The 18,168-nt window shown below is 42.9% G+C and overlaps 1 protein-coding gene across 1 annotated transcript in view; it reads left to right on the top strand.

The window, feature by feature from the left end:
* The first annotated feature begins 3,939 nt into the window (after positions 1-3,939).
* Positions 3,940-18,168, top strand: part of C5H3orf70 (chromosome 5 C3orf70 homolog) — a 28,355-nt gene continuing 14,126 nt past the window's right edge. Inside the window, exon 1 of the mRNA XM_035133328.3 lies at positions 3,940-7,586. Coding sequence (XP_034989219.1) covers positions 7,385-7,586 — 202 coding nt within the window. The 5' untranslated portion in view covers positions 3,940-7,384. The remainder of the gene's footprint in view (positions 7,587-18,168) is intronic.

Genomic DNA, 18,168 nt, shown 5'->3' with positions numbered 1-18,168 from the left:
AGAACTAATATGTTACTTTCTCAGAAATAGAACCAAACTATAACTTCCCTCCCTCCATAATGGGTTGCAGTTCTAGGTAGTTTGTGAAATTCATTTCCTTCCTCTTAAACCTAGCTGCCTCCTTAAAGTATCCACATATAGCCTGTAAGAGGGTTCCTGTGCTTGTTAGACTTTCATAGAAGGAAGAATTTCATGTGTTGTGGCTTTTCCCATCATTGTACTTTGGTGAAGTGGGAATTTGCCCCAGCTAGAATCCTCCTGTGCATCCCTTTAAATTATAGACAGCCTCTCCGGGATAGACTTGGCAACACTTTGCCCCTCTTGCCTGCCTGGTCCACACTTCTTTGACTTCCAACACACTTTCCATTCTTGGCAACAGCGCATAACCATTCTTAGACCTACTGTAGGTCCTGCATAGCTTGTCTGCAGCCCCATCTTTTTTCTTGCCCCAGTTTTGTTCACATCAATGCCTTTGCTGCCATTGTTTCAAGTCCCTTATTTTCCTGCCAGTGCCTAGTTGGTTTTGTCTCCTAAAAGCTGCCCTGGCTCTTAGTCAACATCCTGTATTGCTCAGTGTTTCATTTGTCCCTGTTCCTCTCTTGCCAAAACTGTAGAATTTCTCATGTCCTTAGACACTGTGAACTTTGTCCAAAGCTCTTTCCATCCCTGCCAACAGCTCACAACCATTCCTTGTCCTAGGCCCTGCACAGCTTGCCTGTAGCCCCATCTTCTTGCATGGCCCTCATTAGACATAATTTCAGCTGTTTTCACTGCTTGTAGTTGAATATACTCTGAAGGAGTTCCCCAGTCAGTCATGCAGAAGAGGAGTTTGAGGTGAAGGCTGAGGTGAGGTAGGAGTTTAGGAGTGTGCTCCAGCTACCAGTGAAAGAGCCTACGATGTCAGCTTTCCTTGATGGCATCGCCATGTGCAAGATAGTGCTGCATATGAAAAATTCACTAGCCATTGGTACCACAGACTCTTTTCCTTGCCAGCCTCAGAAGAGCAATGAGGCAGTCTAGGTCAAGGTAGTAGTAATGGTTAGGGGAGAGGGGTGAAATTCTGACACACATAAATCCAGATTTCCTCCCTGATGCAACAGCTTCACCCTACTCATGACTGAGGGCCAGTATTTTGCAATAGCCACGCAGTTCCTCCCGAAGTCACAATATATAAAACCAGTGCTTACACCTCTAAAAGAATAATTGCAACTTATATTATGATACGCAGCTAAAGCTTTTTAACAACACATCACTTTGAAAGATTTAGGCAGACAGCTCAGTGTGGTTTAAAATGATGCCGTTCTACAACAGCTCCAATAAGTTTCCTCAGGCGTTACTTTATTTGTTAATGCTATAATTTGTTTAATGACATATTTCTCCAAGTGGTGGGAACTTTTGCTATTGGCATTGAAGCTCCTAGATTCTCTCTGCACAAATACCCAGTATTTATGCAAGCTGTTGTGGATTTTTTTAAATATAAGAATTAAGCCAGTGCACTCTTTTTCCATTAATGGACTAGCCCACAGGGATCTTTCCAAAGAGCAAAGGGGTGGGGAAGGGGGGATCACATCAGCATGCTAGGGGAGAGGAAAGCCTTGACTTTTATTGCTGTCCCCAGCAGTACTAAACCTCCAATGGGAATCTAAGTATTACATTCATGATGGCACAGAGACGAGTTTATACTCTGAGTATGAGGGAGTACAGGAAAAGGCCGTTCAGGTTCTGTAAAAAAGAGTTTTTAATACATTCCTTTTAGGCAGTGTTTATCCACCACTTTTATTTTATCTCAACTCTGAAAGGAGTCTGGCAGCTGCACAGTAGTGCTTGCAAAGGAGCAAGTGGAAACAGCAATTTAAATGACTCTCTTTCTCTCATCTGCACACAGCAGGATTGTATTGCGCATCTAACTCTGGCCGTATTGCAAACTGCATGCTATTTTTGCTGGTCTTTAAAAGGAAGGTTAAAATCATGCCTGCACTGCAAAATATTTAATGACGAGAACATAAAATGAATTGCTTGTATTTTGACATCTTTGCCCCAGCTGTGACTGGCTCTAACTAATTATCTATTTTTCCCTGTGAAATCTGTCCTTGAAAGCAACCGTCTTAGAATACCACATGCTTGGAAATGATGGGAAATTCTTTCTGTTCATGCTGTGATTTACGATTAGCTGGATCTGGCAAAAACCTGGGCTCACATATTGAATCCGTTAACACACATATGCCTTGTTCTAGCTGCTCCAAGGAAAGAATGTCCAGCATATTATCTGCACCACAATCCAGAGGCTGGTGGTAGATAACTTTGCAATCTTCCTTAGCACTCTGGTTTTGAAGAATCTGGTATTGAAGAATCTAGATGCACGCTATACAGTACATTTAAAGCACATCCAATGGACATTTAAAGCACACAGCTTCCTCCAAAGAATAATGGGAAGTGTAGTTTCCCCCACAGATTTACAACCCCCAGCATCTATAATAAACTACAGTTCCTGTGACTCTCTGGGGGAAGTCATGTCCTATAAATGTATGTTAGATGTGCTTTAAATGCATGGGGTGGAGATGATGCATATAATCACAGCTCAAGTACTATTGTCTTTTCAAGTACACAAGCCTATTCACGTTCCTTCCAATAACAGTCAGCATTTATTCTCCTAACAGTTTAATCTTCATAGATGCCTCTGCCACATGGTTGCTGTTTCCTTTAACAATACTTATTACCTATATGAGTGGTATGGAATTAGGAGTATGCAAATGTCGATTCCAACCAATGAGTCTTCATTGTCTTACTGTACTGGCATAAGATGACATTCTCTGTTGCCAAGTTTATCTTGGAAAAAGCAAATATATGCATTCACAAACACAAATGATGTGATTACTTCTACTACCTCAAATAAGCATCTGCTTTAGTGCTTTTCACAAAAGTATGATTACTGAGGGAGAAAGAACCTCTCCCCCCAAAACCTTTGTTATATCTAGTACATAATTGAATTTATTTTGGATACAATATTGAAGGCATTTTGAGTAAGCTAGGAAGGAGATGTGATAGAAATGTAGAACTGTATTGCAATTCTGCAGTAATCCTTTAAAATTACTACTTCTATTCATATTCATTGCAAGTTTTAAAAAACTGAATATGATGGCCAATATAACCCAACCTCCCCAAAGTGGAAAGAAGAAGAGAGAGAGAGATAAAACACTGAATGTAAACAACCAGATATATCTAGTCTGGTAAGAGGCTAGTGGGACCTGGTACACAATGTTGTGGAGCGGAATATTCCTGTTTCCAGGATACTCCATTCCATTTCCCCTCCCACTTGGATTTTCTGTTCTCTCTGTCCCTCTCTCCCCAAACTCAGTCTGCATTCCATGGCCACTGGGTTATTTTGGGTTCCTCTCCCTAGCTTTTCTTATCTTGTATGGCTGCAATCCTTAGGTTCCCATAAGCTTGCTTTGTGTGTGTATGTTGATGTTTTAGCTATACTTGGAGAACTGAGATTGCAGATAGTATAAGAAAGAAGGGAAAAGGGAAAGTATAGAAGAAGATATCAAAGAAAAACAAAAATAAGATACAGGAGAGAAGTAAAGGGAAATGCAGTTGCATGGGAACTCAGATACCATGTGGAACTATTGCTAAAAAATATGAAGATGATCTTAAGAACATAAGATGAGCCTGATGGATCATGCCAATGGCGCATCAGGTCAAGCATCTTATTCTCAAAGTGGCCAACCAGATGCCTGTGGGAAGCCTGCAACTGTGGTGTAAAGGTTAGAGTGTTGGACTATGACCTGGGAGACCAGGGTTCAAACCCCCACTGAGCCAGGAAGCTCACTAGGTGACCTCGGGCTAGTCACCATCTTTCACCCTAATCTACCTCACAAGGTTGTTGCAGGATGAAACAGAGAGGAGAACCAAGTACACAACCTTGAGATTTTTGGAAGCAAAGGTGGTATTTAATGTAATCAACACAATAAGCACAAACATTCTGCCCACTTGTGGTTCTCAGCAAACGGTATTCACAGGCATATTGCTTCTGGCAGTGGAGGCAGCACATAGCCATCGTGGCTAATAACTGTGAATAGCCTTCTCCTCCATGAATTTGTCTAGTCCTTTTCTAAAGCCATCCAAGTTGGTGGCCATCACTGCCTCCTTTAATACCATTGTACTGTATGTACAATTGGGTTCAGTGATACTTGCTCCAGGTAGGCCTGTATACTCCCAAGCTCAATCCAACCTCACTTAATTCCTGCGAAAACATTCATAGAAGTGTGCTGCAAGAGTAATAGGCCAGCCTGTGATACCAAATCTATTAAAAATTTAAAAGTGGCCAAATAAACATTAAGACTCAAGGAAGGCAAGCCTGTTACATTATTAGACACAAACGAAACTGCATATATGCAATCCAACCTACTTAAATTGATAGCTCTGCCACACAGCTATGGGAAGAAACCACATTTAGGCAGCTCCGAGCCCTGTGGTCAAATATGCTGCCACCAATCAGGAGTGGGGAATCAGTGGCCCTCCAAATGTTGCTGGACCACAAATCCAATTATTCCTGACTATTGATCACAGTGGCTTGGACTGATAGGATTTGGGTTCCAACAACATCTGGAGGATGAGGCACAGGATCAGGCAATCTATCACATCAAAACACACTGCTCTCTACAATGTACTACTAGGACCAAGACAACCAGCATTGCATAGTTGTCCTTTAAAATAATTTATAACAAAGGGTAATGGATTCTACCCTGTTATTAGAAGAGTAACCCAAAGCCTTCTGGCATTTAAGAAATTAGAGAGACAATCGACCTATATGTCCCCCGATCATCTCCCATACAAAAGAAGACGGTTTCATGTCACAAGCAAGATCCTTGTGGTTGGCTGTAATGCCAACGATCTTACTGAACACTGAAAGACAATTGTGAACAACCTCTGTGCTCTCTCCATATGTCATATAAAAAGTTAATTGCATATTACTGTCAAAACTAACTCCTTTTTCTTCAGTCCTTTTTATCCCATCTGTATTATTTTTGTAGTGGTGCGATCAGAACAAAACACAGTACTGTATCTTTAATGTGGATTTATTTTCTGACCTATCATTTGCAACTTTCCTAATAATTCCCAACACTGCATTTGCCCTTTTCATTGCTGCAACACTACCAAAGGCAAATAAAATAAAATAAAAAAACCTTCAAGTGCTTCACACCTCCCCCACCTCTGGCATTAAAGATATCATAGTCTTTCTGCTCCACTGTATTTTTAATTATTGCTTTAGGTTGATTGTATTTTCAGCGGTGGCTGGTAACATTTTTACTTGGTAGTACTGTAACCTTGCCATTTTTATTGCAATAGCACTACCACAACACTTATGTTAGGAAATTGGACCATTACACACATTCTTAATCCAAAAGTACAGTTATGGCAAAGAGGTCCCTCCAACGTGTCTCTAAACAGAAAACCTATGGGATTGATCAGCCAGAAAGTCAGCCCTGGTAGGAACGCTCTTTCTATGAGACCTGTCCAGAACAGCCATTGGACTGATTGGTCAGAGCACAGATTGACAGAAATGCCTCTGGAAGTTCAAGTAAGAATGTGGCGGGGACAGGAAAGAGTGCATGGCTTTGAGAATCTGAGAATCTGACTGTGTTGCAGTCAGAGGCACCAAATTGTTAGGAAGATTGCAGGGGTCAACATGTGTGACATTGCATGTGCGATGTCCCAAAGGTATTTGGCTTCTAAAAATGTTTTGCCATTAGGAAAGCCAAAGAGAGGGGTCTCCACCGCTCTGTGCCAAATGGCAGATGGGAGGAGCCCCCTCCACAACTTACTATTAGTTAATAAGACAAAGGCAGAGTTCGAAGGAGAGTTTTAGGGTTGGCTGTAATGTGACCTAGAGGAAAAAAGGTGACAGATGGTTTAATGGTTAAAGGCAGCAAGCTAGAGAGAGGGTCAGAGCAGGATGTCTGATTTCCGTTTGCATCCAAGGCTGCAGCTATGGGAGAAACAAGACCTGCTTGGGGTGTCAATGCTGAGAACCCCTCCATAATAGGCTCATGTTTTGTGTGTGTGTGTGTGTGAATAAACCATACTGTATCATAAAGATACCAGAGTCTCTGCTGTGCCTCATTTTCCAAAAGCAAACACAAACCCTGGATAAAGCATCTGGAACCCATGGAATCTTGCACCGCTGAGAGACCAGGGTGGCATGCAACAGTAGAAGGGAGCTTTCTGAATGCCATTGCATGGCCTTTCGGACAAACTCCTGCTTTGCCTTCCTTTTCTTCTGGAACGCACTGAGTCAAGGAGGGAGCAATTATCAACCCCATGCAAAAAGAAGCAGGGCTTCATTCATACACACTTATCAGCTTATGACATATTTATACGAAATCAGCTTGCTTCAAGCCACCCGCCTTTATTATTTAGTGTATGTCTTGCAAAGCCGACGGGGGAGCCCTGCTAGGAGCATTTGCACGTCTATAACAGATGTCCTGTATCGCCACGTTGCGGATTTGCTGCTATACAAGCCCGCAGGGTCCAGATAGAGGGGGTGGCGAGATCATCATCCGAGCGGCGTGGAAAGGTTATCCGGGAAAGCGGGGCCGCCGCTAGGTACCAGATGGAGTGTTGTCAAGAGGGAAATGGTTGCCTCTGACTAAATAAAATTAAAACAAAAACCCGCCCACCCAAAGATTCTCAGTCAGTGGTTGTGGAAGCAGCTGACGATGCATTCGATATGGCTTCCAGCAGCAGGGGGTCTGCTGGAGCCCGGGGTGGGGTGGGGTGGGGGCTTCCTCTCCCTTCCTCCCCAAGGGCAGGTGAGGCTCCTTGGTAACCGGTCCCTCGAGAGAAGGGAGGTCCACTTGTCGCTCTGACTGGCTGCCAGGGGTGGGGAGCGGGCACCGGGCGCCCCTCCCTCCCTCGCCTCGCCTCGCCTGAAGCAGGGGCTGCCAGCCCAGGAGCCGCTGCGCGTCCTCGGAGGGCGGCGAGGGCTGGCCGGTCTTGGTCTCCCGGGAGGATTCCTCTCCCTCTCCCGCCCTCCTCCCGCTCACGAGGCGTCTGGCGGAGTCCCCACGGCAGACTTCCCCTCACTCCCTCGCCCGCTCATTCAGAGCCCCACCCTCCCGCCAACCCACTCACCCGCTGGAGGGGGCGGGCTGTGGCGGCTGAGGCGGAGCCGGGCGCCAGGCCAGGGTGGCTCCAGGCGCGGCCGGGCTAGCCCGTGGCGTCGTCCCTCCTGGCCAGAAGCGCTGCTCGCCGCCCCGCTGCGCCTTGTGTGCGCGCAGGCGGGAGTGACTCGGCGGAGGTGCGCGGTTCGGCGCGGGCTGCAGGTGGCGGCGGCGGCGGCGGCGGCGGGGAAAGCGGCGACGGCAGAACCACCAGCAGCGCCATGAGCGGGACTGGGGCGGCGGCCAGTGCCGCTTCTCTGGTGGCGGGCAAGAGCGAGAAACTGGACGAGGCGCAAGCGCTGGCCCGCAGCTGCGCCGGGAGACCCGACTTCCAGCCTTGCGACGGGCTGTCGCTGTGCACCACGCACAGCCACGGACGCTGTTTCCGCCTGCACTGGTGCTGCCACCTGGGCTGGTGCCACTGTGAGTATTTTGGGGGGACGAGGTGGATGGATGGATGGCGCGGGATGGGCGGGCCGCCCGGACGAGCAGCGCGCCTTGGCCCCTCGCAGCCCGCGGACTTCCAGAGGCTTCCTTCCTTCCTCCCTCCCTCCCTGCAAGCGCAGGGAGCCCCCTGGCTGAACGCTGCAGAGATTCCTGTCGAGGCGGGGAGTGGCGCGCCGTTTGGGTGGTGGTTTGCTAGCCGTCAGGGAGGAAGAGCAGGCGAGCATCCCGGAGCGCGGAGGGGGGGGGAGGAGAGAAGCGCACCCTATTTGCCCCCCTGGGATTCGGATCCTGGGGAGCAGGCAAGCTCTTGCCCGCCTTCCTTCCCTTCGCCTCAGTGGCTCTGTGGTGCCCGGAGGGCAGGATTTGACGGCGAGATCGATAGTGGCTGATCGCATGGCACCCGGAACGCGATGGATTTCTCTAGCCTCCCAGCCTGCATGTATCTGATGAGGCAAGAATGGGATGGGCTCGCTGTAAAGCTGCGTTAGTGGCAGTAATGGGTAAAATGTGGAAGGGAAGCAGAGGGGTGCGAACAGAACCACGTTCCCCTCTCTCCCCGCTCCACGTATCTTTTTTGTTTTAGGGGGGCTGAGAAGCAGCAAACCTCCAATATAATCCTAGCCTCTGTCACTACAAGAAGGCGCTCCCTCTTCTGTCTATGACAACCGCTGGAGTTGTAGGTTCCTTGTATATGAACACAGATGTTCAGGCAGGAAATGGATCCAACATTCCGTGGGATGGGCTGCACTATTTGTAGGTTTTCCTTACTGGATTTTGTGCGCTAAGAGTGGCTCTCATAATGTGTATGAAGTCTAAGTTATATCAATGTATAAACGCTAGTGATTGAAAAAAAGGCATTTAGTTTGGCTGTTATTTTTATTGTATTTGTTAGTTGGTTTCTTACAAAGTGAGGCTGATTGACTTAGGCTAAAATCAGTTAAGAACCAAAAAACAACAACAACCCCACGCCCTAAAAAGGCAGCAGTACAAAAAAAGGGCTAAAAACACAGCTGAACAAAAAGGCAGGATTACAGGTCCTGTCCTACCCAAAGAGGCCATGCTACCACCCTTCAAATCTAGAGCCAAAAACCTCAGTAAATAAGAGGAAATTATTTGCTTGGTGCCTAAAACTGGATAAAGATGGCACTAGGCATGCCTCCCTGGGGAGAAATCAGAAATACCCATCAGAAATACCTTCTTTTGTGGGCTTGGGCTTGCTGTTTCAGGCTAGGCTTGCTGATTCAGAGTGGCTTTAAAAATTGGTGGTTTCTGTTATTTATTCTCTTATAGTATGGAGCTGCATTTAATAGAGCCTGTAATCTTATTGCTGTCTCGTTTCCAAGCTATTAAAGGATCTTCCCTGGCAACCTGAAATTTAATCTATGCCCAAAGAATGCTTCTAAAATGTACTAAAGAATGGTTTAGTTCAAATGTATTCATTCTCAATTATGGATTTGGTTTTTTGGTTTAGTCACACACACCCCTCCCTTGTCCAAGCTAGAAACACCTTATTGAATGCTAGGAGGTGACCCAGAGTGAAGGACAGGCCATGCAGAAGAAAATAGATGATAAACGATATGCTCTTTCTTCCCATTTTTATTGGTATAGTTGTCATGAAACTCAGTGCCACACCATCTATCTGGAACAAGTCACACAGCAAATCTCAGTTGCTTGATGTGGCCATTTCATTATCTACAGCCAGAAAACTGAGAGGTAGATGCATTGGACTTGTTACAAAAGAGAAATCGCATTTCAGTTTTCTTCTTCAGCATCCTGTTGTTCCCATCCAAGTCTCTGTGGGGTTTTCTCTCCACTCACAAAGCATCATGACTCATGTCCCAGTCCTTGTGACCTGAGGAAATTTATATGTTAGGATAGGATTCATTGTCATTTTCTGCTTTTAAACTATACCTCATTTGTAAATTTAGAGGTTTGTTGTATCTCCTTTTGAAAACTGCTTGCTCCACAATAAATTGTCAAGCTATCAACTAATGGTGTGTACTTCTTGTCCAAATCTATATTTTCGCACGTTTTAATGGCCTCAGCTTTCCCTCTCTTTGATCTCATTGGGTTTTGCTTTCCACCCCCTCATTTGGGAGGCCCTAGTGATGCATCAACTTGCTAACAAATGGCAATAAAACTAAAATTCACTTGGGACTGTGGACATGGTTAGCATGAACTACAACTCCACACCCTGAGTTAGATGGACATCAGCATTCTTAAACTATAGTTCTTCCCCACCTTACCCCTTTGTGCTGTTTCAGCCTACAAAATTAGGTTGTTGCTGAGTAGAACAGTGCTCCACTAAAGCTCTAATGATGCCATACACATTAGTGTTCACTAAATGCTCTCTGATAATGTTTCTGGTTTCCTGTTGGTAAAGCACACTGTTAAGCCTTTTTGAATCTGCTGCTTTAGTGCTTCTAATCAAGTGGATAAGTTGATTCTCCCACTTGCACATCACTACGATCACAGCCTGATCAAGTGCTTTCTCCGATATCAGGATTGACCAAGATTTTGTGAAAGCATTCAGTAGAAATACTCCTATCTGTAACTGATCTTAAAAAGCTCTTAGCAATTTCCAAGGACTCTGTGCAGATAACCATTAAAACAATGCACTCCTTTCCATTAGCAGTGGAGGGAATCCAGCCAAAGTTATATCAGGATTGGACAGAATGGCACTCGGAGGGCCAAACTGAACATTATGTTAAATATATATTTGCATTTGTTTGAGTGTTGTGTTTTTTTAAAAAGCAAAATACTGTATTTTTCAGTGTATAATGCCCCCGTGTATAAGATGGGGACTCAAAATTCAGAAAATGGGGGGAGATTGCCCCCCCATATATAAGCCCCCTTTTTAAACATTATGTTTTAGTAAACAAATATAGTCTTATACACGGAGAAGTACGGTAATAGCTCTGGGCCTCCTAATCTGGATTGCGACAGTAGCCCTGGTGGAGGGGGCTTAACCCTTTCCCTCTGCTCCATGATCCTAAAGAAAATTTCCTCAAAGCTATTTGTCCCAGGAAGACATATCTGCAGTTGAAAGGTTTTGTCCCTGCAAGTCAGAAGGTAACAGCACTCATCATAGACATGGAGAATTAACGAGTTGCAGAGGTCTCATAGCGTGGGATGTAATGCAAAATTCAACACGTGACAGGAAGGGTCATAACTCAGTGGCAGAGCATGCAATTTGCATTCAGGTGATCCCTTGCATCTCCAGGTAGGGCCAGGAATGGCATCTATCTGCAACCCTCAGGAGCCTTTTCCAGTGAAAGTGAAACACAGGTAGCGCCCCTCTGTCTGGCCCTCTGAACTCCCTATGCTACACATCTCACTGGTTCTCCATCATACTCCAAAGGTCCTTGACCTCAGTCAATGCCTCTTGCTTCTCTGGATGGAGGATGTGAGTAAATATTGCATGAGTTGCTTCACTCACTTTTGCCTCTGGTTTTGCCCACCACTGGCATACACAGCCCTCCAAAGGTTGCCCAAAAGGGAATGTGAGCCTAGGGCTGAAAAATATTCTCCATCCCTGGTGTAGGTAGTGCTGAACTGGATGGCGCAGTGGTCTTTTAGAAGGCAGCTTCCTTGGTTCCAAATGGACCACCTCCCACTTCTAGGACTTGCCCCATTTATTAGTGCTAAAACAGTGATTCCTGTGTTGACATACTCTGAATCTACTGAGATTTCTTTTGCCAGTGGAGAAACAGGGCTGGAAAGGAAATGGGAGGTAAAGTTCTTAGGGAGAAAATCGAGTCAGTATTGAGGACATAAATATCATAGGAATCCATAAGATCACAAAGGCTTGGCTAGACAAATTATATTTTGTATTTTTATATTGTAAACCACCCTTCAATCCTCAGATGAAGGACAGCATAGATATTTAAGGAATAGGTAAAGTTAAAGGGGCCCCTGACCATCAGGTCCAGTCGTGTCCGACTCTGGGGTTGCGGCGTTTGTCCGCAGACAGCTTCCGGGTCATGTGGCCAGCATGACAAAGCTGCTTCTGGCGAACCAGAACAGCGCACGGAAACGCTGTTTACCTTCTCGCCGGAGCGGTCCCTATTTATCTACTTGCACTTTGATGTGCTTTCGAACTGCTAGGTGGGCAGGAGCTGGAACCGAGCAACGGGAGCTCACCCCGTTGCAGGGATTCAAACCGCCGACCTTCTGATCAGCAAGCCCTAGACTCTGTGGTTTAACCCACAGCGCCACCTGGGTCCCTTTAAGGAATAAAATCAATTAAATACAAAATTAGACAGTTGAACGTCCTTATCTAGCGGTATGGATGGTCCCACTACTCATCAAGGATTCAGTCCCCACCTTTGGAGTTCCAGAATGAGGTGGCATGTTTCTTGTCAGTCTTTGGTGAATGAGCAGAATGTCTTTGGTGAATGAGCAGAATTGTGACACAGCAGTGAACATAGAGCAACAAGAGGAGGCATGAGTTCAGTGGCCTGCAGAGTTCATCCCACACAATTCTTCCTGAACCTGCTTGCTTAGCTGATTGGTTCCTTAGTGAAAATTGGCAGCTTATGATTACAGTATTGAATGAAAAGTTCCACCAGTAGTAGCTGTTGTTTTCCGTCTTTCTCTACATTGACGCTAACATTTCTTTTAAAGGTAAATTAAGGTCCGCCCTGGATTTCTTCTTTTTTACCTCCAGGAAAACCAGTGCAAACAATTATAAAATCCCTATTAATTTAGCATAGGCTCTGTATTTGTTTCCCCTTGGGAATGTTGCATATTTAAATATATTATTACCTAAGAAATGGCTTGTAACTTTGAGATGTGGGAAATGGGTGATCAGTACATATACTGTGTTTCTCTGAAAATAAGACACTTATATTTATTTTTTTCTCAAAAAAACCCCCCAAAAAACCACCACACTATGGCTTATTTTCAGGGGGAGTCTTTTTTTTTAATTAAATGTGGTACAGTTTAACCTACACAAGGTTAAACTGCCTATCACTATGGCTTATTTTTGGGGTATGGCTTATATTCCTTGAATGCTTAAAAATCCTGCTATGGGTCATTTTATGGCTACGTCTTATTTTCGGAGAAACAGGGTATGTACACTACTAATGTATTAAAATTAATTGGTAGTCTTACTTTCTCAGATAGATGTATGAGCAGATTTTAGAAAATAATAGCAATTTTCAGTATACAACATGAGCAGCCATTTTGCCATTATTATTTATGGCAAAGTTATAAATATCAGTTTTTGTAGCTTCAACAGAGTTTTGGGGTCTCAATATATTGTTTTCCTATATATTTTATGGCAAGCAGTATCATACCTTTCCATTCTAACCTCTGGCCTTTATGCATATACAACCTTGGCAAATAACCCATATTGCCTACCCCTAGTTATGTGAGAAAGGCGATACTGAGTATAGTTAATTACAATTGTTCTTGGTAAAAAAAAGTGACTGTTGCCTTGGGAGCAATTTCATATTATTGCAGAGCCTCTCAATTTATTTTTGTTTGCTTGGGAACAGTAAATGGTAACTATGACCAAGCTGGAACATACTTACCTTTTCAATGGGCAATGGAAAGAGACTTCATAGGTGGACCTAGGGCTCATCCACATTCCACTCATCCCATGCCTAGAAAGCATAGGGCCAAACAGTCTTTCGTGTGCCCTGACGCTTTTCTTTGGAAAACCCACTCTTTACCATTGAATCAGAGCAAACGTCCATCCATGGAAAACCCAACTGATGTTTGCTCCGATTCAGCCGTGAAGAGCGGGTTTTCTCAAGGGAAAATGACAAGACAAGCAAAAGTATGGTTTCCTAAACTGAGTAACCTATGAGGCTGGGAAGAGTAACTTTTTTTGGTACAGTATGTGAATTAACTTCACAACCATGGCTTTTATTGCTTGAGTCATGTTGGGAAAGATGGAGGGCACTAGGAGAAGGGGACGACAGAGGACAAGATGGTTGGACAGTGTTCTCGAAGCTACGAACATGAGTTTGACCAAACTGCGGGAGGCAGTGCAAGACAGGAGTGCCTGGCGTGCTATGGTCCATGGGGTCACGAAGAGTCGGACACGACTAAACGACTAAACAACAACAATGGAAGGTCCACAATATGAGATGGAATGGCATATGAATTAGCCCTAAACTTTACATCTTTCGTACAGTATCTCTAGTGGCGTACTGGCCTATCTGGAAGGAGGTTTCCCTCCCTTTGGTGCACGTAACTGAAGGAAACCTCCAGGTCTATTTTGACAACTTGGTTCTTTTTGGGGTTTAGCCTCGCTACCTATTTATAGCATATTTTTGTCCCCTAAAACCCAAGGCAGCAAATCTTTTGGTATTTTAGATTGGGTCCAGATATTTGAGATTTTAGTCTTGAAAACATTATGATTCTCTGGATAATGTACATTTCTGCATTATTATGAGGGGCACATCAAATTGTCTCAGGGCCACATACGCCTTCCAAGAGCATAGCATTATGTAATATGGTGTGAATTCTGCTGCCAGTGACATTGACTCCCATAGCTTCCTCCTCTTTATGCTTGCTTAAATAATAGACAATTGGAAAAATACAAGTCTGTTAAAATCTTTTTCTATTTTTCTTCAATTGATTATTCTTTCTATCCCTTGGGCTGAGAGCATCTTATAGTATTTTTTTCTTGATGTTAGTAGTTGTGTCCCTAAGGAGTCTAAGAAAATCAAACAATTTGGTGATAAACGATACCAACTGAAATAAAAATGACATTGTAACATAGATATCATACCATATTACCAAACCATTACAACCAATTTATAACAGGCATTCTTAGTATATGAGCATAGTTGTTAGTATCAGGCAAACTGAATGTGATAGCTGTCATGTGTTCACTATCATTTCCACTGGTTGTGTGAATTGGCCCTGAGAAGATCTGTTCCACAGCTGACATCTGTTTCTTTTATCTCTATGATGAAGAGAAGGGAGGCCTGGATTGCTCAAGTGGTAGGCATGAACAGATGTGGAACAATATCAAGGATTAAAATCAAACCTTCACATAGAAGGATTAATTTTGCACAGTGCATTGATTTTTGCTTCAGAACTCTGTAATAGTTTTTTTCAATTAAGCTCTCCTTTTTTTGTAAATGCAAAACAGCAGGATGCAAGATCACACACATTATACATCTCCTGAAATAGCTTTTTGAAATATTATCTGATATTGACCTACTGGTGCTAGATGACCTTGGGAAAGTCAGCTAAAGAGTAGACTTCTAATTCTGAACATATGACTGAACTTAATTTTTTTAAAATAAAAAAGAACCCCTTTTTATTTTTGTGAGGAAAACGGAATGGCCAAGTGAAATCCAGTCATTATAGACATTTGCCATTTTTCTTAGGCCATAGCTCATCATTCTTTTTAAGTTTCACAGGCATCAGATAGTAATAATTTTGTACCAGTGGTACATTAGTTGGTAAGGGATATTTTGAGAACTGATGAAGGAGTAGCTGTGATTACAGGTGGTGTTCTGCATGTGCAAGATTGTCTGAGTTGATGATTTTATTGAGAGTTTATGGGCTTTGTCAGAGTGCATGCTTTTCAAGGCTAGCAGGGACCATTCTGACCACATAGCCCAGCCCAGAGAGCATCACAATTTATTCACTGGAGGATATTTATTACTACTACTGACTCACTTGGAGATGAATTATAGTGATGCTTCATTCAGGGTGCAGTATAATATGCCACCTGCACTTCTTCTTAATCTTTTCCGGTAGTTAATTATCCACACTGTTTAAAAAGTGGCATTTTATTTCTATCTTGATTTTTAAAATATATAATTTCACATTCCACTCCTAGAATGTATCTTTAAATTTTCTGTTTGATATGTTGAAAGAGCCCTCTACAATCAAATAGCATCTCCTGGGACAGGTGTTTAAAGTTTTGTAATCAAGTTGCTTCTTCTCTTGTGATTAATCTGCACAGATTGAGGTCATATTCAACCCTGTTAAAATTGTTATCAGAATCACGTCACAAAATGGGAGCTGATATCTTTATTGTAGAATATGAAAAGAGGGGTGGGAACTGTGAATTAGCAGAAATATATAGATTTTCCACTTGAGAGAGTCGCACATCATCAAAATCTTAATTCAAGACAAGTTTACATGCCTTTGTGGGGATAAGGATGCTCTCAAGAATTATTTGGTGTACTCGTATACAGTACACGTGTTTCTCAGAACTGGACAAAAGTGCAAGTTCTTGTATTACAAATTGCAGGGGCACTACTGTCATTGAAAAATGTAACCAGGAAAGATGCCCTTGCCCTAACCCTCCTTTAAACTCTCAGAATTGGTTTTGAAGTCTTGGCTTTTAGGAAAGCATTTTCTACTTTGGGCTAATAGAGTAGAAAGGAAGCCTTGGGTTTAAATTGAAGTTACATGGCTTGATATTAAATACCACAAAGAACTTCTGAACTATAAGAGAGTCTGAACGATGGAGCAAGCATTTTGTGGTAATGGAGTCTTCATACTTGGAGGTTTCTAAGGAAGGTTCATCTAGCATGCTTTATATTACATAGAATATTCTGGCTTGGGGAAGGGATTCTTGGCTAGATGACCTTCTATACTCCCAACAATTTGTAACGGTTTCATGACTTCCTATTCTTCCTGTAACTAACAGAAAGTGTACCAGTACCAACTTGAATCTCATTTGCATTCACTATTGGCAAATAATGAATATGGGGGTTGAAGACCTCAGAAAGGAGGCAGCATAAATTGTGACAATATGTACTGAATTGGAATTTACATGACATGGATGCCTCTTTGGATCAAAGGGTGTGTGTGTGGAAATAACAATGAAAATGGCAATGGGCTCAACACAGACAAAATGATTCCCTACTGCAGGATTTTGGGATAGCCACAGGCATCATGGGCTTTGAAAAAAGGACTCTGCAAATTCATGCAGGATAAGTCCATTACGCTCTAATGAAATCTCCCATGTTCAAATGCAATTGACTTCATGTTGCTAGAGGCAAACTTCAGGAGCATATTATCGCCTTCATGTGTAGGGTATACATGTATGATGGCTGGTAAACATTGATAAAAGAATGTTGGATTAAATGGATCTTAATCTGATCCAGCAAGTGAGTTCCTTTAACATGTGTGCCTTACTGAGGGGTCTGCAAGTTCCCAGGTCTACTTTTTCAAGCATTTTTTGCTATACAATATTGACTAGACTGTTGTATATGATAGGAAGCCATATATCTTGTCATTATGCATATGAAAGCTCCATTTTATGAGGAGAATCCTATCCTCAAAGATTTGTGCACATAACATGGAAGCATAAATGATGAAAATGCATGATACCTCAGTTAAAATAATGGCTAAGTACCATATGTAAAATTTGGCTATGTGTATGTTTAGAACATGTACTTGTGGTTCACCCTCGGGCTAAATATTTATAGCTATCTCAGCTCTTGGAAATGAGCTGGAGACTTTTAGTTTGTTGAGTGACTGCTCATATTATAAATTCCAGGAAGCCTTAGAGGCCCATAAATCAACTGCCTACCTGTGTTTACACCTTGCTGCCAATTTAAAGCTTCATTTATAATCCATAAAAGGTAAATGGATCCTGGAAATATGCAATACAATACACAAACAAAAATAGTCCAGTGCATCGTTACACTTCAGTTTGACTAACTCAGCAGGTGATTAGATTAAGCATGTATTGAGCACCTATAATTTTGAAAGTCTGGAGTTATATTTCATGGTAAAAGTATTGGCCAGTTGTGAGTTTTGTTAATACATGTGTTATGGACCTCTTCACTTTTTTCATTTGGCTGGAGATCAGCAGTTACAAGCTTTTCTATTTTATTTTGGAAAACACCCAGGTAATCTTTTCTTTACCAAAGTACTACAAAACATGGCCAGTTCCCTAGGCTTTATTGAAATGCTGCCATTGCTAAGGGCACTTGTTGCAAAATGGTTTGCACATTTAGCCTGTAAATCTAGATGCACCCTGCTAATTGAGAGAGAAGTTGTGGAAATGTTGGAGCTAGCTCTTGAAGGAAGGGTAGCATAGAGGCAAGCCTCAAACCTGTGCAAGCAATATGGGCAGAATTATGGCTTATTGAGAAATTGACACTTTAAATTGAAGATCTAGTTTAAAATGCTGTCTCCCAAATATCCCTATCCATTTTTTCTTCTATCTTACACCTTTTACTTAATCTTCAACCTCTTCTGGTTTTTCCTTATGTTGTGAACAATGTACCTTTTATTTTCATAAGAGTTAATGTAGCCTCATGCATGTGATTCTGTTGGGTAGGGGACTTAATTATCCCAAGTTCTGTCTGTGTCTTTTCTTAGCTCAACAGTGGAGTCTTCTCTGTAAGCATTTCCCAAATTGGAGTGTAACTTTTATTACTTTGAAGCTGTTTTCATTATTAACCTTTTTGAAAAACATGAACCTCCAAGTTAATAAAGGTGGTGATTTGGGGGGGGGGGACCAGAAGCTGAAAGCGCTTTTCATATGTGAGCAACATTACAGAGGTTCAAAGGTAAACTGGAATGCTGGGATCAATAGAAGCAGAAAAAAGAATGTTTAAGCAAA

This window comes from Zootoca vivipara, chromosome 5 (assembly GCF_965207765.1).
Source record: "Zootoca vivipara chromosome 5, rZooViv2.hap1.1, whole genome shotgun sequence".
Classification (NCBI taxonomy): domain Eukaryota; kingdom Metazoa; phylum Chordata; class Lepidosauria; order Squamata; family Lacertidae; genus Zootoca; species Zootoca vivipara.
Note: the sequence above shows the minus strand (reverse complement) of the source record. Positions and strands in the feature narration are given on the sequence as shown.